Source organism: Peromyscus leucopus, chromosome 19 (assembly GCF_004664715.2).
Source record: "Peromyscus leucopus breed LL Stock chromosome 19, UCI_PerLeu_2.1, whole genome shotgun sequence".
Classification (NCBI taxonomy): Eukaryota; Metazoa; Chordata; class Mammalia; order Rodentia; family Cricetidae; genus Peromyscus; species Peromyscus leucopus.
In genome coordinates, this window is record NC_051079.1 from 25,150,659 (window position 1) to 25,175,319 (window position 24,661).

Below are 24,661 nucleotides of genomic sequence, written 5' to 3' on the forward strand. Positions count from 1 at the left end.
GACCCGACGGTGGGGGCCGGGGCAGTCAGAGCCTGGGGGCTAAGGACGCCTCTCCTGCCTCCCTCTCCTGCGCCTCTGCTGATGCAGCCTCTCCCTTCACCGAGGCCTGGGGAAGCAGCAGGTTATTTATCAAGCCAGCCTCCCCGCCGCGCCGCCTGCCCGCGCCTCCCCCCCCCCTCTTGTGCTGGCGGCCATGAGCCCAGCCGAGCAGGGTGAGCTGGGCGGGCGGGCGGGTGGCGAGATTAGCTCAGGAGACGTGAGTCACCCCATCCCTAGCAGCAGGACGAGCACACACTCAATGCAGCCCCACACACGAAACAGCCGGGGATACAGAGGAGATACACAGCTTCGGCACACCTAATTCCACATGCTCTGCATGACCCACCACCGCTTATGCTCTAGACTTTGTTACGTATGTGTGGGGGCCTCAGAAATACCCAGTCCTGGTGCACACACATGCTGGCACGGATTTGGCAAGCAGACATGCACAGTCACAGTCAGGTATAGGTAGGAAGCCACACTTGCCCTCACGGGCCTTGTATACCTCCCCATCCTGTCCGGGTTCAGGCAGTGGTCTGTAGGCCATGGCTCACACCTTTCTGAGGCTGCAGGCTTAGGCCAGGAGCATGGAGAACAGTGCCTGTTGCATGCACTTGCATATACACAAGCCTCCTGTGAGCAGACTCTGCTCATCCCTGTGGATGCTTACACAAAAGAGGCTCCCCTGGTCATGTTGTCTTCGGATTCTGTGAAGTGGGGGGTGGTAGAGGAGTGCTTTCCCCATCCTTAGGCTACCGTGGCCCCATTGGGGGGGGCGACAGTTGCCCTCATGGCAGAGAACTATAGCTCAAGCGGAGTATACCGGGAGAGGTGGGGAAGGAAGAGAGGCAGAAGAGCTGAGAGGAGGAAAGGATGGAGAAGGGATGCTTCGGACAACCCATTTTCCCAGGAGCACGGAGTGACCAGCTCTCTTCCTCATTCGAGGTGGGGTCTGTGAGAGATGGGACCATCCCTGGAGCTGGGGGGGGGGGGGGAAGGACACCTCTCCTGACATCCACTTTACTCTGTCCCCTTGGTTCCCAAGACCCTCTATACACAGTGCCCCTCCAGCTAGCACCCGGGGGCTTGGGGTTGAGCCACACCCCTTAGTCCGCATGGCGCTGGCCTGACAAGAGGGCCTGGGCTGTGAGGTTGGCGGTCTGCCTGCGGTGGTGTCTAGCCTGAGCTCCGCTGGGGCCGGGGCTTGTCTTCCCTCCCACATGGAACTAGAGACATAACCATTTTCCATACGAGAAGTGAGAGAATTGAGCAGGGTGGGCATGGCCTTGTAATGGTGAGGGGCATTAACAGCTGCTGCCCATCACTCCTACGACAGGCCATCTGGGGCACAGCCCGCTCCCACTCCTGCTGTCCTCTGCACAGGATGGTCAGGGCGGAGGAGAAGGTCCCAGAAAGCCTGAGAAGAAACACTTAGAGAGAACTGGGTTTCTCCCTAAGCTGGAGACTCGGATCTTTGGCTACTAGGTTGCTGTACCGTGTCCAAGCTTTCTTTGTTTTGTTTTTGTTGAGACAAGAATCTCACAATGCATGTAGCCCTGGCTGGTCTTGAACTCAATATGTAGGCCCAGGCTGTCCCCAGACTCAGATCTGCCTCTCTGCCTCCCAAGTGCTGGGATTAAAGGCGTGCGCCACCACATCTAGCCTGCCAGGTTTTCTGGCTTCGTTTTTTTGTCGTTTATAGCAGAGACTAAGGCCCATCTCTGTATTAAAGCTATCGTAACGTACTTAGTCCGCGGTGGGAGCTGAGGGTGGGGCTCGCCAGCACAGCTCGGGCCTGGCCCGTGTGAGGCTCTGGCTTTGGTCCCCATTGAGCTATGCTGGGGCTGGTAGTGAGCGAGGCCCCCGTCTGCCCTACTGAAGCTAGAGTTTTTCTGGGGGTCGCACACCTCAAGAAGCATCCTTAATTAGATTGTCTTGGACAGGGCCCTGTCTGGAGCTCTGCTGAGATGAATGCGGAGGTGAAACCGCGCAGCTGAGTGGCAGGAGGCGCGGGTGTGAGGCTTGTTGATTGGATGGGTTCAGAGTAGCGGAGCCTGGGGCCTCAGGTAACTCCCTGGAGGCCTCATATCCTGGAAGGAAACGGAAAGAGCCAGCCACGGTTCCACAACTCCTGATGGAGACGTGCCAACCTAACTAAGGTGGGCGTGGGAAGGGTGACCCTCAGCGTAGGTGGGCGCTTCCTGTGGTCAGAAGAGGCGAGGGCCCAGCCACATGCTCATCTCCTGGGGTCTGCAGGTAGAGGGCGGGAACTGTGGTGTAAAGGGGTGGGGTGGGGTGGGGTAGGGGGAGCAGGAGATAGGTATGAGGGGAATTGGCAGCTCCCAGGAAAACTAGGGCCTTGGTCATTCAATACCCGTGGCCCGAGGAGCAGGTGATGACTGTAAAAAATAACAGGCCAGCCCCGTATCAAGAGCTTCAGGTATGTGGTCTGCAGGACCCAGCGGGTTGGGGCTGGCCTCCGTTCCAGACCAGGGCTTGAGCTCAGCAGCTTCTCTGGGAGCCCCTAGACTAGATAGATCTAGGCGGAGCAGGGTCAGGAACCCTGACTCCAAAGCCCTCTAGCCACTTGAGTTTGTGCTTCCAAGAGGGGGTACGCTTCCCCACCTCCAGAATCACCGGTAATGCGTGATGTTGCCTGTTGAGACTGCTGACCCTTTGGGCCGAAGGAGGCTGAGCACCCACAGGATCGTCCCTGCTGACAAGTTCTGAGAAATTTCAGCACTAGGCTTGAACCACCTAGGCACTTCCTGAGGGTCTCTAACCTCTCCCACCTCTGCCTTCCTGGGGGTCCTTTTTTTCTGGGAAACTTCAGAGAGTGGTTTCGAGGTCCCTTAAGCAAACATTTCCTTTTGGGTACACCGGGGCAGTCATGAAAACATGACCCTGTTCCCCATCCTCTGGTTGGTTTACCACTTAACCAAGCAGAGCCCCAGGCTCCATGTGGCCACTGGGGGCTCCCTAAAAGCTCCTCCAAGTTAGGTCGATGTGGTCTCCACCTCAGATCACTTCCTCCTTTTGGTCAGTGTTCCTCTGTGAAATGGCTGACTCCTTCCGCCCATTTTGAAGCAGAAGACCCTCTGAGATGCCGTGCCCTGAGCATTCCGTTTCCAGAGGCGCCGTTGTCCTCAAGCTGTCACGGAGACCTGGGGCAGCAGGGCGGCCTCCAGAGTTGGGCCAACCCATATTTATAAAAGCCTCACCTTTGCCGCCCGAGCTTGAGTGACCTCGGCCAGTCCCTGCCCTTGTCTGAGCTGCAGCACCCTTACCTGGGAAGTGGGAGAACCATGTTGCCCTTGTCTGGGGGGCTGCTGTGGAGAGGAGCAAGAGTGTGAACAGGGTACCTCCTCGCTAAGACTCTCAGAGATGGTGACAGTAAGCGCCCTCCCCCAGCCCTGCCCTCCTGGTTCCTATCCCTCCAGCCTTGATCTTGAGCATTCTGGGAAGGAGATGGTGCCAGTCTGCTGGCTCAGCCGGCTTGGCCACTGACCTTCAGAGCACCCAGGCTGTCAAGGCCGCCTGACTGCCTGCCTGCCGGTCGGTCGGGTGGCGGGGAGCGCCAGCCAGCTCCGTCTTCGCCTGACGCCACCCGCCCCAGCTCCCACTCTCTCCTCTCTCCCTCTCTGCGCCTGTGTGTGAGCTAATTAATCTCAGCCCCTTTGGGAAATTAGACCGCAGCCGCGTTCTCAGCCTCATGGAGCCTGTGCTGCTACACTGGGCCAAGACCTGCTGTGTTGGGGGTACTGAGGTGGGGGGGGGGTGGCGGCAGCGTAGGTGAACTTGGCAGGACACACGGGTCTCTGAGAACCCTTCGCTTTTGGGCCGAGGGACTCTGGCCTTAGTTCCTCCCTCCCCAAGACGGTTTCCATAAGTCACCAGGCAAACTCGCTGTCCTCATGAAACCAACCCCCCTGTGTGTCCTTTCCAACCTGGCTCCACGTTGTCATGGTTGTCATGGTCATCCCTCATCCAATGTTCTTCCTCAACGTGGGGTCATCCTCTTCCTTTACCAGCTAGGAGGCTGATGGAGACAGATGTAATTATGGGATTTTTGCTTGGGAAATTAATTTGAAAAAGTTAATTAATTGGTGGTTCCGGAGGTGGCAGGCTCCACACCCGGCTGGCCTTGCTGACGTCAGTACTGACCCACTGGAGACATGCAGCTTGCTGGACAAGCTGGGAAAAGGGACCCCCATGACCCCACTAGACAGCCCTGTGACAGGTAGATGGAGAGCAGCAAAGGGCGCTGGTCCAGGGTGGGTACTAGGTCTACCGAGGATGACTCCGTATCCTAAGAACTGACCCACTTGCCTTGTGTGTTAGTGACCCTTGTTGGCCTCTGTAGTACACGGATCTCAGTGCCATGAGTGTCCCCTTCCTCCAAGAGGGACATGACTGTACCATCAAACAACCCAGCAAGATGATAGAGAATAGCTTAGTCTTCCTCCCAAGGAATGAATGAATGCCTCAGTAGGGGGGATCCCCAAGCACCTACTGTCCTAAGTGAGGGTGAGTAGTTCAGCCTGTCACCCTGGTGGCACTTTTCTTGTCTCCTACCATCCCGTCTACCAGCTGGAATGAGACAGGAGGCCGGCAGCCCTGTGCATGCCATGATCGTAGAAGTTTGCCTACACCTTCGGGTCTCCTGTGAGGCCATTGGCCACATGCTTCAGTTGGCCTAAGTTCTAGTTTCCGAGGAAGTGTGGGCACTCCTTGCCTTGAGAATGACCAGGGCTGGGGCAGAAAGTTTCTAGGCGTGAGAGAAGTTGAGGATACTCCTTGCCTCACCCCATTACTAGGGTAAGGGACACGGGCTCCCTAGGCTGCTAAACCTGTGTACCCCAGGTCTTGGGCAAGGCCCTTGTTTCCTCCCCTGAGCCTCATGTCCTTCATCTGGGAAGAGTAAGTAGTTACATATTCTGAAGGCTGTGGTGTAGGGGCTAGGCAGGTAGAATCAGCCTGAAGTGTTTTCTCTGCCTCATGGAGGCCGGCTGAGTGGGAGCGCGCGGAGTCTGTTCCCCGGGCAGCCTTTTGGAGGAGAACCTGGTATACATGGTGCAGTCTGTGAAGGATCCAAGACCGAGCAACGAGCCTACCGTCCTAAACCTGGGGGGCAGTGAGCCCATTGGGTGCTGCTGCTTTTCTAGAATTTCTAGGGGCCCACAGTGGATTTAGTGTGGAGAGATGGCTCAGTGGTTAGGAGCATCCACTGAATTTCAGAGGACCTGGGTTCAATTCTCAGGGCCCCACATCAGTTGGCTAACAACTACCTGTAACTCCAGTCCCAAAGCCTCTGGCCTCCAAGGGCACTGGTACGCACACACAATCTTTAAAAACTTTAACAGCAGGGCGGTGGTGGCGCACACATTTAATCCCAGCACTTGAGAGGCAGAGGCAAGTGGATCTCAGTGAGTTTGAGGCCAGCCTGATCTACAAATCAAGTTCCAGAACAGTCAGGGCTGTTACACAGAGAAGAAATCCTGTCTCAAAACAAACAAACAAAAAAAAGGGGCAGGCATGATGCTCTAATTCCAGCACTGGGGAGGCAGAGGCAGGTTGATCTCTTGAGTTCAAGGCCTGGTCTGCATAGTGAGACATTATGAGACCCTATCTCAGAAGAAAGGGGGGAATTTTTTTTTTTTTTTAAACAGTGTATTTCGTAGTAGTTTGTGTCTCATGTCAGTCTGGTATAATTTGTAGTTCTAAGTTTCTTAGAGATCTGATCCCAGGCTTGGGTTAAATGGGCCACACCCCCTCCCTGAGCATCCTGTGGGCTAGCCAGAGGGAAAGAGTTCTCCCACTTGCTCCAAGATCTGTTCCCACCCACCATGTTAGCTTTATAGGATCTGTTCAGAAGTTCTCTGTATAAACTGAAATGTCTCCATGTGTCCCTGAGACCAGGAGCTCCCAAAGGGTGTCCATAACATCTTTTGGTATCCTAGGGCCCAGCACAGGACAGGGTACCACTCCATAGGGACTTTGGGCTTCTCCCTTCCCATTTTCCAGGTGTGCCAAGGCCCCATGAGGACAAGGTCACTTGAGCCTGGAGAGCTTGGGAGTGAGGGGTTCCGGCAGGAGGCAGAGAGGGGGCTCAGAGGGGGCAGGTCTTCATCTTGCCGGGCTTCAGTGTCTTGGAAAGCAGGGATCTTTAGTACCCCACCCTCTGGTGCTGGGGCAGGGAGTGGTTAAAAGACCCTCGGCCTGTACCCAGTTAAAGTGTTCCTTAAGTGTTCGTGGCTATTACCATGGATGCTGTTAGGTTGTTATCTTGGCGTTATTCATGCTTCCTGGGCCCTGGCAGCTGCTGTGGCTCTGCCTGGCCTTAGCCTCGTCCACAGAAGAGACGTTGCAGCTCCTAATTAGTGCTCCAAAGAGAGGGCCTGGGTACTTCATTTTTGCTACCGGGTCCCCCCACCCGTCCACCGCTTCCCCGGCCCTTCTCCGCGGTACTGGATTCAGAGTTCCCTCCCGGCCTCAGGTAGAGGGACTGGCCTCAGGCGAAAGCCTCCCCAAATTTCCCCTGCCACTCCCTCCGCCTCCTAGACCTCTGGGGCCATGAATCATTTATGAGGCAAAAATGAAACCAATTAAGGACAAACTTTGAAAGCCTCTAATTGCCGCGCCTGGTGGCGTGGAGGAGTGAGGGGCGGCCGTTGTGCTCGCTGTGGAATCTCCCTGGCCCCAGCCCTCCTCCTCTCCAGGCGTCTCCGGGCGCCACCACCTCCTGGCCGCTCGCGGACGTGCCTGCGCGGCTCTGGGCAGCCGCCTGGCGCCCGCCCCGTCCTCCCAGGCCGACTAATTAGGCCCGGCTCCCTCCTGCGCTGCCCGCTCCAGGCCCGAGGTGATGGCGGCGCAGCCTTGCCCTTCTGGGGCATGTGCCCCAAAGCTGGCCGCCTTTCCCAGGCTGAGTGGCCGCCCGCCCCCGCCTGGCTTAACCCAGACCAGCCCAGGGTGCCCTGAGTCCTGGAGCCTGAGGATCCATCCACACAGCCAACCAGAGGGGCCGGGCGGAAACGGATGAAGGGCGAGCTGGGGACAGGGGAGTGGCTGGCTGTTGAGCTTCTGGGGTGTTGGCGTGGGTGGGTAAGACCACCCAGTGCCTGTCAGCCTTGCCCGGGACTGACGGCAATGACCTTCTGCAGACGCTTGGGTATGGGGATGCCAGCAGGTGGAGGTCAGAGTCTGCACCCAGCCGGACCTGCCTCACTGCAGTGGACCCAGAAGTACCAGCTTTAAGTCCTGCTCGCTGTGCTGGGGGGCCAGGCAGGCCCTGGGCACTCAGGCACACTGTTTGCTGAAACAGAATTTCCGCGCTTGTGTTTTTCCATAATTATATTAGCAGGTGGGATTTTTCCTCGGGGAAGCACTTTGAGGGGGAGCGCTGTGGCTTGTGTCCCCGCCTGCTCCAAGCGTGAGCTCACACTCAGCTCTGCCCGCCTGCCTGCCATAATGATTTTTTAATTATGCAGCCAGTGCTCGGAATTGCTAATCCACCTCTAGCCCAGCGTCCCCCGCTGCAGCCTACACCCCAGCCCCTTGCTGCCAGCCCCCACCCCAGGGGCAGTACCCAACTATGTACCCATTGCCGCCTGCCGAGGGACACAACCGGTCCAGCGGGGGACAGTGGGCCAGAGAGCCGCGCGGGTGCCTTTCCTCCGTCTCCAAGAGCCGGGCTTGGGGATGCAGTTCTCTTTGTCTCCCACCCCAGCCCTAGGCCCAACCTTGCTTGCTTGTGTCTCTGGAAGAGGGTAGGCGAGTGATCAGTGCCCATCCCCAAGAATGTGTCCACATCAGAGGCAGGGGCGCCAGCCCATCCTTCCTGTCGTGTGTGTGTGACCCCAAGGACATAAGCATGCAAGCACTACCTTTGTCCCTGTCACACCTATACAACACTCTGCTCCACTTCCACACACACTCAGACACACCGCTAAGCTGCCGCACAATGGCGAGCTCCATGCTGCTCACACTGAGCCACACCTGAGGGCTGAGGTACCCTCAGGAGACCCCTGTGGCTGGATTTCCCCCCCCCACACACACACACCTCCCCAGTCACCTCCAGACCCAAAGCTCTCTCCCTTCCTTTCCCTAGTGGGCGGCTGCCTGTGGCTGGCCTGTAAGAGCCTCAATCGACCCTGGCCTGGGGGAGTTGGGGGCCGGCTGCAGCGTGGTGGTGGCAGCGGGTGGCTGCGGCTCCTCTCCAGGCGCCCAGCTGTGGCATCTGTCAAGGTCAGATAGCGACTCCGGAACCAGCCAGCTTGGCCCCATGGCCCCTCTCGCCTCATTATTTTTGTGTTCCGGGGTTGCGGCGACACCTCCCTCCTGCCCTCCCTCCCCTCCTTCAGTCTCCCGCCTCTTGCCTGCCTCCCCTACGCCTCTGCAGGGAGGGCCTGCCCGCGGTCTGGGGGCTTTTGTTTTCCAGTTCTTGCCAAGCTCCAGCCAGGCAGGCAGGCAGGCAGATGCTGACCAGAGCTGTTGGACCTTGAACAGCAGACAGGTGCCTCCCTCGCGGCTGGGCTTCTCAGTTAAAACAGTGAATTGGTTTCTCAGAGGAGGACAGACCGAACCTGGGTGCAACCCCAGCCCCCATTTCACACCAGACACACCTGTGGGCAGCTTCCTGTTTCCATAGGGGCCCTAGCAGTTGGCGCCGGTTCCCATCTGCGCCATCCCCCATCACACTCGGGCTCCGCCAAGGCACAGAGTGCACACACACCGCTGTCTCACAGCTAAGATGGGTTAACACACAGACCTGATGAACCTGCTGCAGACGCCCACCCACCATAGTTAATGCTCCGCTTGCACACATCACCGGTGGCTGTGTGTTCCCAGGTTTAGAAAGCACACCCCTCCGCCTTGCACGCTGGGAGCTTATAGTCCAGGTACCTCCACCTGTGTTGGTGTATAGCCATGTGTACAGTCGTGCTCCAGTCCGCAAAGGTCGGCCCTTGGATGTCATCTGCCCCTGGGTACACCCACAGCCCACCAGACACAGGCTCCCAAGCATACATGTCTGACATACCTCCCCAGGTGACACATCGTCCCGCTCCTCAGGATACACATTCTACGTCACACTCCCTCCCAGGTACTCTGTTTCTTAATGATCTACCCAAGGGACTTTTGTCCCCTGAAGTGTTGGGAAGAGGCCTCTGCTTGGTGTGCCCTAGGTGTCTGGAGTGTGGGAAAAGGTGGTTTGGCAGATACACGGCCCCATCCACCTGGCCCTAGAGCACCCTGGTGGAGTCGGGTGGGGGTGGTTCCAGGTGGGTCATGACAGGCTTCCCGCAGGAGGGGTGGGTGGGGAATGTGACTGCTTAGGTGCCACAGCTTCTGGTTTAGGGTATGTAAATATGGGGGTGTGGGGTGTGACTGGGACGTGGGCCTCTTCCAGATCCCCTAGAGTTTCTGGGGTAGCCACAGCCATCCACTCACTTCCTCCTCCAGCTGTGAACTGCTGTGGTTGTCCCTGGGAGGGGGAGAAGCTGGAGGCTTAGTGGTGGCTGGACAAACCCCCCCCCCGCCCCCCAGGAAACTCAAAACCCTGGGCCAGCCGGGTGGCGGGTTGGGGCCCGGCACAAAGAAGGCCTCTGTGCAGCCTGACTGGGCTGCCCACAGGATTCTGGGGGAGGCAGCGAGAGCCGGTTTCCGTCCCCGCTCTGCTTCCTGCGGAGGCCGCTGGAATGCCCGGAGCTCTTGCCCAGCCAGGCCCGGCCGGCCGGCGCACCCTTAGCCCCTTACCTGGTCTTTGCCTGGGCTCGGGGTATAGTTGGAGACTCTCTGGCAGTAGTGCCTGCTGGGATGTGCCTCGAGCCTGAAAACCACCAGAAAGACCCTTGGGGAAACTGAGCTTTCTCTTCCAAGTCTCCATGTGCCTTGGAGCCCTCAGCCAAGGTTGGAACGCCAAGCCCTGGAGTCACACAGGTTCAAACCCTGACTCTGCCACCTACTGACCTTGTGACCCTAGGCTGATGACTTCACATCGTTTTAGCTAAAAGCGTGTCGTGTCGTGAGACTCCAGTAATAAACTCCAAGGGCTGGGTGTGGTGGCCCATGCCTTTTATCCCAGTACTTGGGAAGCAGAGGCAGGCAGATCTCTTCAGCTAGAGGAGAGACCCTGTCTCAGAACAGCAACAGCAAAAAACAAAGTACAAGAAAAATGCTTAGCCCAGTGCCTGACTTGCTGTCCTGTCCCCTTAGATGACCAGAGCTAGAGGACACCATGTGTCTCCTTGCCCCCCTAAGCCAGATTCGCTTGTGGCTTGCTCAGAACCTTTCCTACCTGCAAATCCTGTGACTAGCTCTGGCTCCTGTCCAGCCACTAGGTCACTACCCTCCGTGGGGAGTTGGATGGGGAGTCTTCCGATCTAACTTCTTCTCCTTCAAGCCCAGGAGAATGGGTCCTGCAGTCTAGAGTGATGATCAAGAACCTTCTTCTCCAGGGCTGGAGAGATGGCTCAGTGGTTAAGACTGCTAGCTGCTCTTACAGAGGACTGGGATTTGGATCCTAGCACCTCCATGGCAGCTCAAAACATGCTATAACTCCTGTTCCAGGGCTTCTGCTGACACCATCTTCTGGTCTCCTTGGTCACCAGAGATGTACTTAGTGCATACATTTATATGTAGGTACTCATACATACATACATACAAAATACAATAATCTGGGGGGGGGCTTTAAACAATATTTCCTTTTTTCCCCCCAAGACAGGGTTTCTCTGTAGCTTTGGTGCTTTTTCCTGGAACTCGCTCTGTAGACCAGGCTGGCCTCGAACTCACAGAGATCTGCCTGCCTCTGCCTCCCGAGTGCTGGGATTAAAGGCGTGTGCCACCACCGCCCGGCTATATTTCCTATTTTTACTGATGCTTGATGTAGGGGAAGGGCTATTTCAAAGTTCATGGTGAGGGAAGACCAGGTCAGAGCCACAACTCAGACTTTGGGGAAGGGCTATCTCAAAGTTCATGGTGAGGGAAGACCAGGTCAGAGCCACAACTCAGACTTTCAAGACTCCAGTGCATACCTTTACTCTGTTACAGACAGACAGTTTGCCCCCTCTAGCTCCTTGACTCTGGTGTCTCTGAGCTAGCTTTCCCGTCCTGTCCTGTGACGAGACCCATCAGGGTAGAGGGGCTAGGCAGGGATGTGGGCTACAGTCTCAGGTGGGTGTCTGCTTAAACAGCAGGCATCACTCTGGGAAGCATTTAGTTCAAGATCCAGGGACACCCCAGGGGAGAGTATCATCTGTCCATCCTAGCCAACTGACCATTCTGCCTACTCTGAGCAGGGCAATACAGGACATCCTCAGAGGGTGTCTATGAGGAGTAGTATATGGGCTATGCCCCTGTTAGCTGTATCCACAGGGTCCCAGATGACAGAAAAGGGCTCAGAGGTCATGTGTTGAGGTCACAAAATGAGGAAGGGAAGGCCGGGCGGTGGTGGCGCACGCCTTTAATCCCAGCACTCGGGAGGCAGAGCCAGGCGGATCTCTGTGAGTTCGAGGCCAGCCTGGGCTACCAAGTGAGCTCCAGGAAAGGCGCAAAACTACGCAGAGAAACCCTGTCTCGAAAAACCAAAAAAAAAAAAAAAAAAATGAGGAAGGGCATTCCTGGGCCTTTGCTGCCTTTGGGGAAAGAACCTAGCTCAGGGGAGGTGTCGGGAGAGGGAGCCTTTGACAGGGCGTCAGGCCCTGCAGCTCACCGCCTGGAACCCAGGTGAAAGCACGCCTCTGACCAGGGCCTCAGTGTGCCAGTCTAAGAAGATACTCGGGGACAGTTTAGGAAATTCTGTGGGGAAGAACAGAGGCCCATGTTGTTTTTTGGTTCAAAGTTTTGTGTATCTGGAGCAGAAGGTTCAAGTCAGAGGGAGGGTATGGAGTCACAAGTATGACTGCCACAGTCCCGGGGTCGTTTTGTTCGTTTGGGGGTGAGGGGGACGGTGACGACAGGGTCTCACTTTGTAGCCTTGGCTGTCCTGCAGCTCCATATAGACCAGGCTGGTCCCAAATTCCTAGAGATCCACCTGCCTCTCACTCAAGTGCTGGGATTAAAGGCCTGCACCACCACCACACCCCACTCCTTTTTTTGGGGGGGACCTGTCTTGGAATGTTATCGTAAAGATCCCCCAGTGGTGTCCAGGGCATGTCTCACCCCAGCCAATTGCTAGGTGCTTGGGTGGTTGCAGTGACTGTACAGGTCTGTCCCTCCATACTGGGTGTGTGCCCTGGCCTCAGGCCGTCGCTGCACTTGTATCTCTTGGGTCCAAGAGGGCTCCCAACCTCTGGAAACTTCCCAGACTGAATTATGGGACCCAGAGACAGAACCCACCTCCTCGGTATCAGTGGGTCAGCTTTGTTCAGTCACCGGAACCTGTGGTCTGGGCTCCCTGCCAACATCATCTGTCTGTCCGTCTGACCTCCTTATACTGCTCATCAGCATTGCTCCCCTCTGTACCCCAAGTAGGCAGAAGGGGTCCTAAGCCAGTGTGTGGACTCTGTAGAGCTAGCCCAACTAAGCCATGCTGAATTCTGCTTGGCCAGAGCCCTGGGGTTAGTGAAGGAGGCCTTCCTCCTTACACAGGCAGGATAGGTCTAGAAGGTCCTGGAACTCACTCTGTAGCCCAGGCTGGCCTCGAACTCACAGAGATCCGCCTGCCTCTGCATGACACCCCGGGGAACCTGCCCCCAGGCAGGATGATGCTTGCATAGTTCTAAAAATGCACTTTAAAAAAAAAAAATCATCGACGCCGGGCGGTGCTGGCGCATGCCTTTAGTCCCAGCACTCGGGAGGCAGAGCCAGGCGGATCTCTGTGAGTTCGAGGCCAGCCTGGTCTCCAAAGCGAGTTCCAGGAACGGCGCAAAACTGCATAGAGAAACCCTGTTTCGAAAAACCAAAAATAAAATAAAAAAAAAAAAATCATCGAACCAATGACAGGAATGACGGCTAACACCTGTAACCCCAGCAACCAGGAGGCTGGGGTTCTTGGAGCGCCCCCCCCTCCCCAGGGGGGGAAAACCATTGAATTATACTGTAAAAGTCCTGCCCTTGACCTCAAGGCTCTGTCCAGCTGGGACCCTGCAAAAGCTCATAGCCGTACCTGACACCCGCTTTCAACCAGTTCTTCCTAAGGCTTTGAGCCGTGTGACCTCTGGTAACTGTCTCTGTCCTTAGCTCTTTAGGCGGCAGCCTGTTCCTCCCAGCAGCCCTTTAGGTTACCCAGTCTCCTTCCAGGTCACTGTTCATACTGAATTCTTTAGCCACCACCAGGAAGGGTCAGTGTCTGGGTCCTCCTTGCCCCTCCCTCCACGGTGGCACAGGGCACTGGGCCTCCATTGGGATAAGTAGGGAAGGGGGGGTGTGCCAGCAAACATTGGGAAGATCTAACTGCAGCCCTCCTAGGAACACAGAGCATCCGCCCCTCCCAAGATGTAAACTCCTCCCCCATGCAGTCAGGCTCTTCTGGGGCCAAGGGAGGGTGGGGTGAGGCCACGCCACCACCTCCGGTGACCTCATTGGCAGCTGGCATTATGATGTCACTGGCCTAGCATTCTGAGTTCCTGCATGTGTATCTCTGAGCCTCCAGGTGGGGCACTCCCCTGGGGGCCCCCGTGACAGCTCACCCCTGACCACGAAGAGGTGACAGGCACGGTAACAATTTGGTGGGAGGGGGCAGTAGGAATAACTGGGCCACTTGGCCTTGGGCTGTTCTGTTAATTGCACAAAGGCGGTCTTGGAGCAGGTGACCGACACAGAGCTCTGGGTTCAAGTTCCACCACCGCTGGGCACTAGCTGTTGACATGAGGCTCCCAGCTTGAACTTTTGTGAACCTTGTTCTCTTCGTCTCTGAAACGGGTTAAAAGTTCCTGTCTCTTGGTTACTGCCTTAACATCTGAAGCAGCAAACACCACAACACAGTAGATGCTTAGTTAACGTGAGCGGCAAGCAAGGGGTTCCTAGTTAGACGTTACTTGGGGTGCTGGCTTAAAGAGAACAAGGTCTGTGCCTTCAGAGGGTAGAAGTGGGAGCAGCCCCCACTGCTAGCAAGTGGTCTCGTCTCTGCTTTTCCCCTCTTTCAAACAGCCACGGTCTCAACCTCTGTGGGCTACGATGGCCAGGATCTGGGTCCTCAGTCCTTGGGGCAAGAACTCTGTCCCCAGCCCTCCTCCCGTCTATTCTCCCCGACCTTAGGTTAGACATCATCTCATCAGGTGTCCCTGGTTCTCCCTCCTCGGCTCCTCCCTCTGTGGATGTGTCCAGCTTGGCTCCGTGGTTCGTCTCTGACCCCCAGTGCAGCCCTCTGACCTCTAACCAGGACCGCTCCATCCCACCAGGTCTTGTCTGCGATCCATTCCTGAGTTCTGCTGTCAACATTCTCTGCCCTTAACCACCTGTCTCCCCCTCAGCCCCCAGCTCTTGGGGACTAGTTCCTTCACCCCTAGGCTCTGTCCCCACCCGTCAGCCCCCGGTCCCAGCTCCAGGCCTGCCTGCCGGGCTCCTGCCTGGACAAAGGGGTCCTTTGTGGGCTGACCGCGGCTGGCAGGACGGCGGGGCGCTGGCTCCGCATTGCTGATGAAACGGATCTCTTTGTTGTCCCTCCTCAGACGCAGTATTTCTTTTTGGGGGCTGGATGCGTTCCTGGCAGGGCGGATGATGGATGCGCCCGCCGCTGCCGCCTGCCTGCCCGCCAGCTTTCCCTCCCGCTCATTCCCGCTCCGCTTCAACGCAGCCCCGGCTCTTCCCCTGCTGCCCGGGTATCGCCAGGCCCTTCCTGGCTTGGGAGGGGTTGCTGTGTGCCCTGCTGTAAAGGGGGGGGTAGGAAAATGTCACCTCTCTGTTCTCTCCTCCTGTGAGCAGGTTAGGTGGGGCCTGTGGTCAGGAGGTCCTTAGGGACCAGGGAGGGCGTCAGCCTTTCCCTGGGTCTGAAGGGGGTGACACCAGCCACAATGGCAGTTTGGAAGAAGCCTGGGGACTAGGCCATGAAGAGCAGTTTTGCATATCTGCTGTCTTGAGTTTGAGGACTGTTGCCCCTGTGGCCAGTCCCCGCCTGTACCTCCCCCACCTGCCGTTTCCAGGGCTGACAAGCCACAGCGCTCTGCCTGCGGCACCTGTTCGGTGACATATCACGTTCTCTGTCCCAAGCTCAGTGCGCCTTAGGACCTGAGGGACTGTGAGAGCAGGTGGTCCCTGGGAGAGCCGGAGTGAGAGATGAGAAAAATTCTAGGAGGGGACCAGAGATGAATAGAACACGAGGCCTGTTCCCAACATGTAAAGGCTGGGGCCGGGGGACAAAGCAGGAGCTCCGCCTGAGCAAGGAAGTGCGGGCCCTGAACCGGGCTGCTGGCTGTGTGGAAGGGAGCTGACTTCTAATTGACCTGCCGGCCCTGCACGCAGCGCCATGCACGCAGCTCCTGGAGCCGGCGGAGGGAGGGAGGGCTTGAGCAAGCAAGAGCGGCGTTAATGCGGCTATCGATTTCTGCCACCAGCCAGCAGGCCTTAGAGGCGGGGGACACATGGGCTTTTGCTCCTGTCGCTCCAGCTTCCTCCTTCCCTGTCTCTGTAGTCGTCGGGGGCTGCTGCTGGGTTGGGGCCCCGGGCGAGGAAGTTGAACTCAAGAACGAGAAGAGGTGACTTGGTGCTTTCTGACTCTTGTCTGTCAGCACACACACATCCCCGCCCCCACCCCGCACACCCCCACCCCGCACACCCAGGGTCACTAGTGCCAAAGAGGGATCGCTGGTCTCTAAGGTCTGGAAAGGTCATCTAGGCTGGCCCCTTGCAGGTGAGGTGAGATAGCACAAAATCCTCAGGTAGATGGTCCTCTTCCTCTTACGGGCCTGACCTCGGACCAGGCCTTCCTAGGATTGTCCAAGTGGGTTCCAACATGCTTGAATCTTCCTCAGCTAGGTGCCCCGGGTGGACTCGGATCTGTGGAGAACCGCGGAAGAACAGCTTATGGGGTGCGCCTTCAGGTTGCCTCTCCTGGAGCGTTTCAGTTGGGTACACTGGCCACTCCTCCTGTGGGCAGACCTGGAGCAGAGGGCCTGTAGGGTACAGGTTTACCCTTCTGTAAGTGCAGAGGGTTGGACTCCATGACCTGGCACAGGCTGAAGATCCAGGGCAGCCGGGTGGGTGTGATGGGGTTGTCCGGGGACAACGATCTGATGTGTTCCCAACACTGAAGCCCAGGGCAGGGTGGGGTTCGCCAGATGTGCAGCTGCCCCTGAGCCACCAGCTGCTCGGGGGTTGGGCCTTGGGCTCTCACTCCTACTTGGGGCTGCGAGACTCAAGCAGGCCTACGGGGATGGGATGCTAGAGAGCCAAGCCTGATGAGGAAACCGCCACCCCGCTCCATCTGGACCTTTGACAAGGGGGTTGGCCACTCACATGCCCTGGGAAAGGCCCCGGGCCTCAGAACTGTGAAGGTGGCCGGAAGACGGGTCTTGCTTGCCTCCACCTACTCCATCCCAGCCCTCTGGGTCTTCTCTGGGACCTCTACTCTGCACCCCTTGTCAGACCTGTGCCCGCCCTCCACTTGGAAGCCAGGCCAGGGCACAGCAGAGACCCACACCAGAGCCGGGCTGGGATGATGACTATGGTTTGGGAACAGAGGAGGAAGAGTGTGGAATATACTGCATGTCTCCCCACTCTTGCAGGAGAGCACCTCAGGCCCCGTGGACCCCCCCTTTCCTTTGTAGAAGGGTAGATGGTCCTTAAAATGAGGGTGCTGTACCCCATCAGACCTTGGATTCAACAGAGCATCCTGAATCCTTTGACTGCAACCTCCACACGAGTATCCGGGGCCAGCTGTTTGGGTGTTGTGGTCTACATCTTTACTCCTCTCTTTGGTAGGGACCAGAGAAAGTGGAGGTCATTAATCCTCCAGAGTTAGTTAGCCCCTCCAGATCTCCTACCCCACCAAGGACACTTCCCTTCACTGGTAGGTCTTCTAGCTCATCACAGGGCAGATTTGTGTCCGTGAGCTAGTGACGCTCATAAGCCTTGTTCTCCCTGGCTATGAAATAGAGGATTACCACCTACCACTTCCTAAGGTTCTGCTGAATCTTAAGTGAGATGGTCCAAATACATTCCTCACCAAGATAGGCTTGGCACTTCATGCCTTATCAGGCGTCTGGTTGTTACCATGGCGATACGGGTGGTGGTACCGAAGGAGGAGGGTTGACTGACCTTGTCCCCACCTTTCCCAACAGAGTAAAGACGTTTCCACGTGGACACCTGACCATGTGCCTGCCCTGACCGAGGCCCACCAGGCATCTCTCTTGTGGGCAGCAAGGGCTCCACGCTCATCTGTGAGGCCCCAGCAGTTTGCAGGCTCTCCCAGCAGTGGGGTCTGGGCCTCGGCCCCATCATGTCGAGCCTCGGCGGCGGCTCCCAGGACACCGGCGGCGGCGGCGGCGGCGGCGGCGGCGGCAGCAGCAGCAGCAGCAGCAGCAGCAGCAGCAATAGCAGCAGTGGCCCAAAGGCAGGAGGAACAGACAAAAGTACCACCGTGGCCGCAGCGGCCGCGCCAGCCTCCGTGGCCGATGATGCCCCACCCCCTGAGCGCCGGAACAAGAGTGGCATCATCAGCGAACCCCTCAACAAGAGCCTGCGCCGGTCCCGCCCGCTCTCCCACTACTCTTCCTTTGGTAGCAGTGGCGGCAGCGGAAGCATGCTGGGGGGGGAGTCTGCCGACAAGGCGGCCGCCGCCGCCGCCGCCGCCCTGTTGGCCAATGGTCACGACCTGGCCGCGGCCATGGCCGTGGACAAGAGCAACCCTACCTCAAAGCACAAAAGTGGTGCTGTGGCCAGCCTGCTGAGCAAGGCGGAGCGGGCCACAGAGCTGGCCGCCGAGGGACAGCTCACGCTGCAGCAGTTCGCACAGTCCACGGAGATGCTGAAGCGGGTGGTGCAGGAACACCTGCCGCTGATGAGCGAGGCGGGCGCCGGCCTGCCCGACATGGAGGCCGTGGCCGGTGCCGAAGCCCTCAACGGCCAGTCCGACTTCCCCTACCTGGGCGCCTTCCCCATCAACCCGGGCCTCTTCATCATGACCCCAGCCGGTGTGTTCCTGGCCGAGAGCGCTCTGCACATGGCCGGCCTGGCCGAGTACCCCATGCAGGGAGAGCTGGCGTCCGCCATCAGCTCAGGCAAGAAGAAGCGGAAACGCTGCGGCATGTGTGCGCCCTGCCGGCGGCGCATCAACTGCGAGCAGTGCAGCAGTTGTAGGAACCGAAAGACTGGCCATCAGATTTGCAAATTCAGAAAGTGTGAGGAACTCAAAAAGAAGCCTTCCGCTGCTCTGGAGGTAACAGCGCCGTAGAGGGAGGTGTGTGTGAGGGCGCTCCCATTTGTCTGGCAGTCCAAACCTAACCCCCCCGAGTCCTGGAGCCCACCTTTCCTGCCTGCCAAGTGTGGGGGATACCCAGCCAGTCCTAGGGCCTGGAGGAGGTCTGGCTGCAAGGTACCCGTTCCCTGCCCTAAAAGTCAGCCACATCCTGAGAGGCCAGCAAGCCATGGTTTGCAGGTAGGGGCCTGGCATTCCCAGTGAGGCAGGCCCTGGGACTCGGATGCCCCTCCTAGGGCCTGGGTCAGGTGTTTCCACATAGGTACCAAGTTTCTGTCTCGTAGACATGTCCGAAAGCGGTAACCTAAGACTGATTGTGTCCCTAGCCCCATCTGAAAGGTTCTTTCTGTCTGTGGACCCTGTGGCCTAGAGTAGCCCACAACTTGTCCCCCAGAGTCGTGTGTTCCCCTACCCTCCACACATATAACGCCAGGCAACCCAAAATAGAGGGGTTGCTGTGCTGGCTGCCCTGCCTGGAGGTGGGGAGGGGCAGCCCGGCTCTCGTTCATAACTCTGAGGCTGGCATGACTGCAGGGCGCTCTCGACCCGCGTAGCCGAGCCTGTCCCTGTCCCCAGATGTGGCAAACCAGCTGGGTTCAGAAGCCGCTTTGCAGTTTGCTGTCCCTGCCACTCGTGCCCACCACCCCTCTTGGAAGTAGGCTTGATTCCACAACGGTTGGGAAATGGGTGGTATCCTAGCCACGGCCTTGGGCCACCTTTCTGACCACCACCCCTCGTGTGTCTTGCTTACCTATCCACTCCGGTGTGGACCCCGCGTGTACGCCTGCCCCTCATCCTAGGCATCCTCGTCTGCTTACTGGACGCCAGATATCGCTCACCCTCCCCGTCACAGTTCCACACAGTCTAGCCCAGTGCAGGCCCACAGCAGTGCTCACACTCCCTGGACAGAACGCAGCCGTGGCCCTCACCTGGTGCTCTGGGCCAAGGGAAAGGGTCCGGAAGGAAGGCTCCTGGGTGCAGTGGCTCAGGAGGCCTCTGGGTGCTCTGGGCCCTTGGGTAGGTAGCCCAGCACAGGTCATGGCTCCTTCTTTGGCCGGCCTATCCTGGCCAGGATGAACAGGAACTCTTCGGGGTAACTGCCCGTTCGTTCTCCAGGCCCGTCCCTCCGCCACTGAGCCGGCCACGGGGAGCTTCTTGCACCAGGTCCACCGGGACCCTGACTGAACTTTCTCCTTGTTTTTGTCTCCCGCCCCGCCAGAAGGTGATGCTTCCGACGGGAGCCGCCTTCCGGTGGTTTCAGTGACGGCCGGGAACCCAAAGCTGCCCAAAGCTGCCCTCACCCTGCAATGTCACTGTTCGCGTGGTCTCCGGCAAGGGATTCGGGCGAAGACAAACGGATACACCCGTCTTTAGAACCAAAAATATTCTCTCACAGATCTCATTCCTGTTTTTATATATATATATTTTTTGTTGTCATTTTAACATCTCCACGTCCCTAGTATAAAAAGAAAAAGGAAAAAAAAAAATCTAACTGCTTTTTCAGGAGAAGAACAACAAAAGAGGTAAAGACGAATCTATAAAGTACCGAGAGTTCCTGGGCAAAGAATGGACAATCAGTCTCCTTCCTGTGTCACTGTCGATGTTGTCTGTGCGGGAGATGCCGTTTTGTGTAGAGAATGTAAATTTTCTGTAACCTTTTGCAATCTAGTTACTAATAAGCACTACTGTAATTTAGCACAGTTTTAACTCCACCCTCACCTTAAACTTCCTTTGATTCTTTCCAACCATGAAATAGTGCATAGTTTGCCTGGAGAATCCACTCACGTTCATAAAGAGAATGTTGATGGCACCGTGTAGAAGCCCCTCTGTATCCATCCATCCACACGAGCAGAGCTACAGGCCAGAGCCCACTGGGACTGGGAGGCCCTGGCCCAGGCCCGGCCAAGTGGCACCCGCCGCCCCCTGGCTGGGATCCCCCCCAACCCCAACAAGTGACGGATTTTGGAGATGAAAATTCCATTCGCTGATCCGCTGAGATCTGGGGAGCCCGCATCTCAATCCTGGCTACGTCCCCTAGAGAAAATAAGCCCTCCTTTTTCAGCCTTGCTCAGAGCAGCAGAAGGAAGGGCTGCTCTGTCTGCGTGGTCCCCTACCTACTGGTAGGGGTGGGTGCCCAGGGGGGCTCCCTGCCTGTGGCCAGCTCCCTGCTGAGGAAACATGCTGTTTGTATTGTTTTAGGAGACCAGGCTGTTTTGTGAATAAAACTGAATGCATGTTTGTGTCATGATACACTGCTGACTTCTTCTCTTGGGTTTTGGAGGGCTGGCTTGGGGCAGTGGCTGGGCTGAGGGTTGTGTGGGACTGTCTGGAGAGAAGGGTACCCTTGAGGGTAGCTAGAGTTGAGAGTCTTCTTGGAAAGGAGAAGCCTTTTGGACTCCCGGGGACCATCCCGGAAACAGCACGGAACCACGTCTATAGGAAAAGCCTGGTCTATCCCAGGCTTTGGAACCTAGACCACCAGGAGCGTCATCTACCTCGGATCATACTGCTCCCCCGCTCTTCAGGCCTGACCAGTGCCAGGCGTCCTGTGGTGTTGGGGTGGGCAGCCTCTCCGGGCCTTTTGCGTGGCGACCATCTCACACTCACCCAGCCACCCACACAATTCCTCTGGGAGTAGTTTTCTCCTGTGCCCTCGGTAAGCCCTGTCCTTGGACCCCCTTCCATTCCAGCCTGAGTGCAGCGCCTGCTCCAACCCCCAGCTGGTCTAGAACCTCAGAACAGCTGGTGTCTGGGGAAGTTTATTGCAAGGTCCCATCATCTAGCCAGGCCAGGGCAACCTTAACAGAAAGGTGGCCCTATGCATGCATGCCACTCTGCACACATCCTGGAGGCCAACCTGAAGGATGATGCCTACCACTGGAGGAGCATTCTCCCCCCCCCCCTCCTCAGCTGCTCTGAGCCTGGCAGAGATGGAAGCTAGACTTGTAGAAGGACTTCCTGACAAGGTTTCAGGTGGGTGAGGACTTGGAGAACAAAGGAAGGTGGGGCTTTCTGAAGCCGAGTGGGTGGTGAGGTGGGGGAGATGGGCTGCCTCTGCTATTGTTCCCGGAAGGGGAAGGCAGGGAGGAGGTATCCTGACCCCCAGCCCTTCCCCTGTGTCAAGGGCTCCCTTGGAGCACCAGGGCCTCTGCAGCCTGGCCTGGCACAGCAGGGGTGGGCAGGGGCGGGGGAGGTAGCTTTCAACTCCATCTCTGCCTGGGAAAATTCCCTTTCATGTGGCTGCCTGTGATCTCTCCAGGCGGCCCTGCCAAAGGGGGGTGTCCAGCAGGGAGCAGGGGGAGGTGTTGCAGCTGGGGGCACCCTCACTCCAGCACGAGGCAAATTGCAGCACCTCCAGAAACTCAAGGGGGGAAGGGAGGCCTGAGGAGGGTGTGGGGGACGCCGGCCAGCAGGGGGCACTGGACTAGAGGCTGTCGCTGGCACATGCAGGCTGCAGATGGCCTAGGCCGGCCCTCTGGCACACCTCCAGGTGTTGGGGTGGGTGGGTCCAGTGCCAGCCTTCATGGGAGGGGATGTTGTGAGTCAGCTGGCCTGGACCCACCCCATCGTGCAGAAACACCCAAAGTTCAAAGCCCCCTCGCTTCCAGTTTCTGCCTCTTAATGGACCTACCCAAGGGCACCCAGCCCCGGTGAAAGCCAGCCCCGGTGTCTGTCTCCGGCCGAAGCAAAGGGAGGGGACCACTGCAGGGTCAGACCTTGCCCTGGAAAGTGATTTCACCAGAAAATGGCCCAAGGAGGAACCACCGTCATGAAGGCAGGGCCTGGTGCACAGGAAGTGCTGGTCAGTCAGTGGCAACTCCAATTTTAAAATTATTCACGGGGCTGAAGAGATGGCTCAGTGATTAGAGTGCTTGTTGCCTTTGCAAAGGACTGGAGTTCCGTTCCCAGTATGTATGGCTCACAACCACCTGTAACTCTGGCTCTGGAGGGTCCAACACCCTCTTCCGGCCTCCTCAGGCACCAGTACATAAACACACACACACACACACACACACACACACACAAGTAAGAAAACTATTCGGGCCAGCTGTGCTGGTACACACCTGTAACCCCAGCTGTGGGGAGGCAGAGACAGGAACACAGCCTGGGCTACGGAGGTCCTGTCTGAAAAGACCGGAGCACAGCCTGGGCTATGGAGGCCCTGTCTGAAAAGACCTAAACAAGCTGATACGGTGATGGCATGCCCCCGAGCCCAGCACTAAGGGGATGGAATCGGGAGATAAGGAGACCCTTAGTTATATAGTGAGTTTGAAGTCATCCTGAGCTACCTCAGGCGCGGTCTCAGAAAAAAGCTGAGTGTAGCGAGGCACACCTTTAAGGCAGGTGGATCTCTGGTGTTGCAGCCAGCCTGGTCTACAGAGTGGGTCCTAGGACAGCCAGGGCTATGTAGAGAGACGTTGTCACACAAACAGATTTTGAGGGTGTGGTCCCCCCCCCCCACTCACCACTCTCATTCTTGGGAATGTCTTTCCATTCAACTTTAACACGTGTGTGGGTGTTTTGCCTGTGTGTAGTCCTTGTGCTCCACACAGTGCCCAGTACCTATGGAGGCCAGAAGAGGGTGTCAGATTCCAGGGTACTGGGGTTACAGGCAGTTTGTAAGCCACTGGATGGATGCTAGAAATTGAACCCTGGTCCTCGAGAAGAGCAGCCAGTGCTTTGGACTGCTCAGCCATCTCCCCAGCCTCAAACTGTATTTCTTCATAATGAAATCACTCACTAGACCTCTCCAAAATTAGCTGGACATGACCTTGGCATTCTCCCTAAGGCCCTGTCCCGCCATACGACCCACCTGTACAGTACAGCCAGCCAGCCTGCCAGCCTGCTTTCCGGCCATATGGTTTAAAGGTCTCCACCTCCTGTAACCTAGTCTTTGTGCGCCTTTGAGTCTCCTGGTCACATTCCGAGTCTGCTGTCCCTTTATCCCTGTCTTGCACATCTGCTGACAAAGGACACTGGGGTCGGGTGGTGGTGGTGGTGGTGGCGGCGACGGTGGCGGCCTTTTCCCTGCTGAGACAGGAAGTACGGCCTCCTGGTGATTTAGGACCCTTCACCAAGCATCCTATGCTCCCCTGAGGTTCTAGCATTTAGAACTAACTTTGACAGTGGCCAAGTCTAAGGCTGGACACACTGCTGGAGACAAGTCCAGTAACACCACAGGGACCGTGTCTGTGTGTGTGTGTGTGTGTGTGTGTGTGTGTGTGTGTGTGTGTGAGAGAGAGAGAGAGAGAGAGAGAGAGAGAGAGAGAGAGAGAGATTGAGAGGGGGGGGGAAGAGAGGAAAAGAGAGAACTCTTAAGGCTTGGAAAAACCTTATGAGGCCGTGTCCCAGAATATGGCTATTTGTGCCACTGAGTGTGACGTGAAAGTGGACTTGAAACGTTGCGGAAGACATTCAAGATCTCGTGTGGCCGTGGATTCATACATGAATGATGTCATTGGGATGTTCAGTGATACTGTTTGTGTGATCCTGTGATCTTGTACAGTCCTGTAGCAAACCCAATGTGATAGCAAGCTGTACAACTGAGTGTGTAACATTGGATGATTCTGTGTTCATGGTATTGAGTATACAGTGTTGTATATTGTGCGAGCCTGGGACAAAACTTCATAATATTACGTGTGCGTGTGACTGTCATAGATGTGGCCCTGGGACACCAGAGAGAGTATGTGTGTGGTGTAAGTAATGACCATGTTGTGACCCTGCATAACGCTGGGGTTGTGGATGTAAGTTTTGTCATTGTGCCCGTGGGATCCCAGGGGTTGCAGATCCATTGCCCTGTGTGTGTGTCTACGACAGCATCCTCTGCTCCCCACCCGGACAGCTGTGCAATTGTAGGGAGAGCGCAGGGTTCTGGGGCGTCTCAGCCTCAGTGTGGGTCCAGAGGTCCAGGCTGCATTGGGAGCTGGCACAGGGCAACAGAGACTTTTCCCACAGCTGAAATGCCCCTCTCCCAGACCTTTCACTGCTGGCTGCAGCTCCACAGAATACCCTGGCAACTCTGCCTCCTTTGTTCTCTGTGGCCGCCAAAGGCCTCCCACTTCTATCCCAGACTGTCCAGCGCCTGCCAGGCAGGCGACCCTTCCCCCATGGCAGCCAGGCTTGGTGTGACCTAGTCTCTGCCCACTGAAACCACCGCACACAGGCACACCACACACACACACACACACACACACACACACACACACACACACACACACACACACACACACACACACACCATGTCTCTGTCCCATGCTCCAGGTCTGAGACAGG

General features: G+C 57.1%; 1 protein-coding gene across 5 annotated transcripts in view; it reads left to right on the forward strand.

Moving 5' to 3' along the window:
* Cxxc5 (CXXC finger protein 5) overlaps nucleotides 1–20,638 on the forward strand; it is a 32,516-nt gene extending 11,878 nt beyond the window's left edge. For 3 of the 5 annotated variants that reach the window (XM_028886761.2, XM_028886763.2, XM_028886762.2), the window contains exons 2-3: nucleotides 17,253–18,349; nucleotides 19,608–20,638. In XM_028886761.2, the coding sequence (XP_028742594.1) occupies nucleotides 17,411–18,349; nucleotides 19,608–19,652 (984 nt within the window). In that variant the 5' untranslated portion in view covers nucleotides 17,253–17,410 and the 3' untranslated portion in view covers nucleotides 19,653–20,638. Of the gene's footprint in view, nucleotides 1–12,984; nucleotides 13,693–17,252; nucleotides 18,371–19,607 lie in introns of those variants that run through there. The other 2 variants (XM_037197081.1, XM_037197082.1) reach the window with 2 other exon arrangements.
* Nucleotides 20,639–24,661: the final 4,023 nt, after the last annotated feature.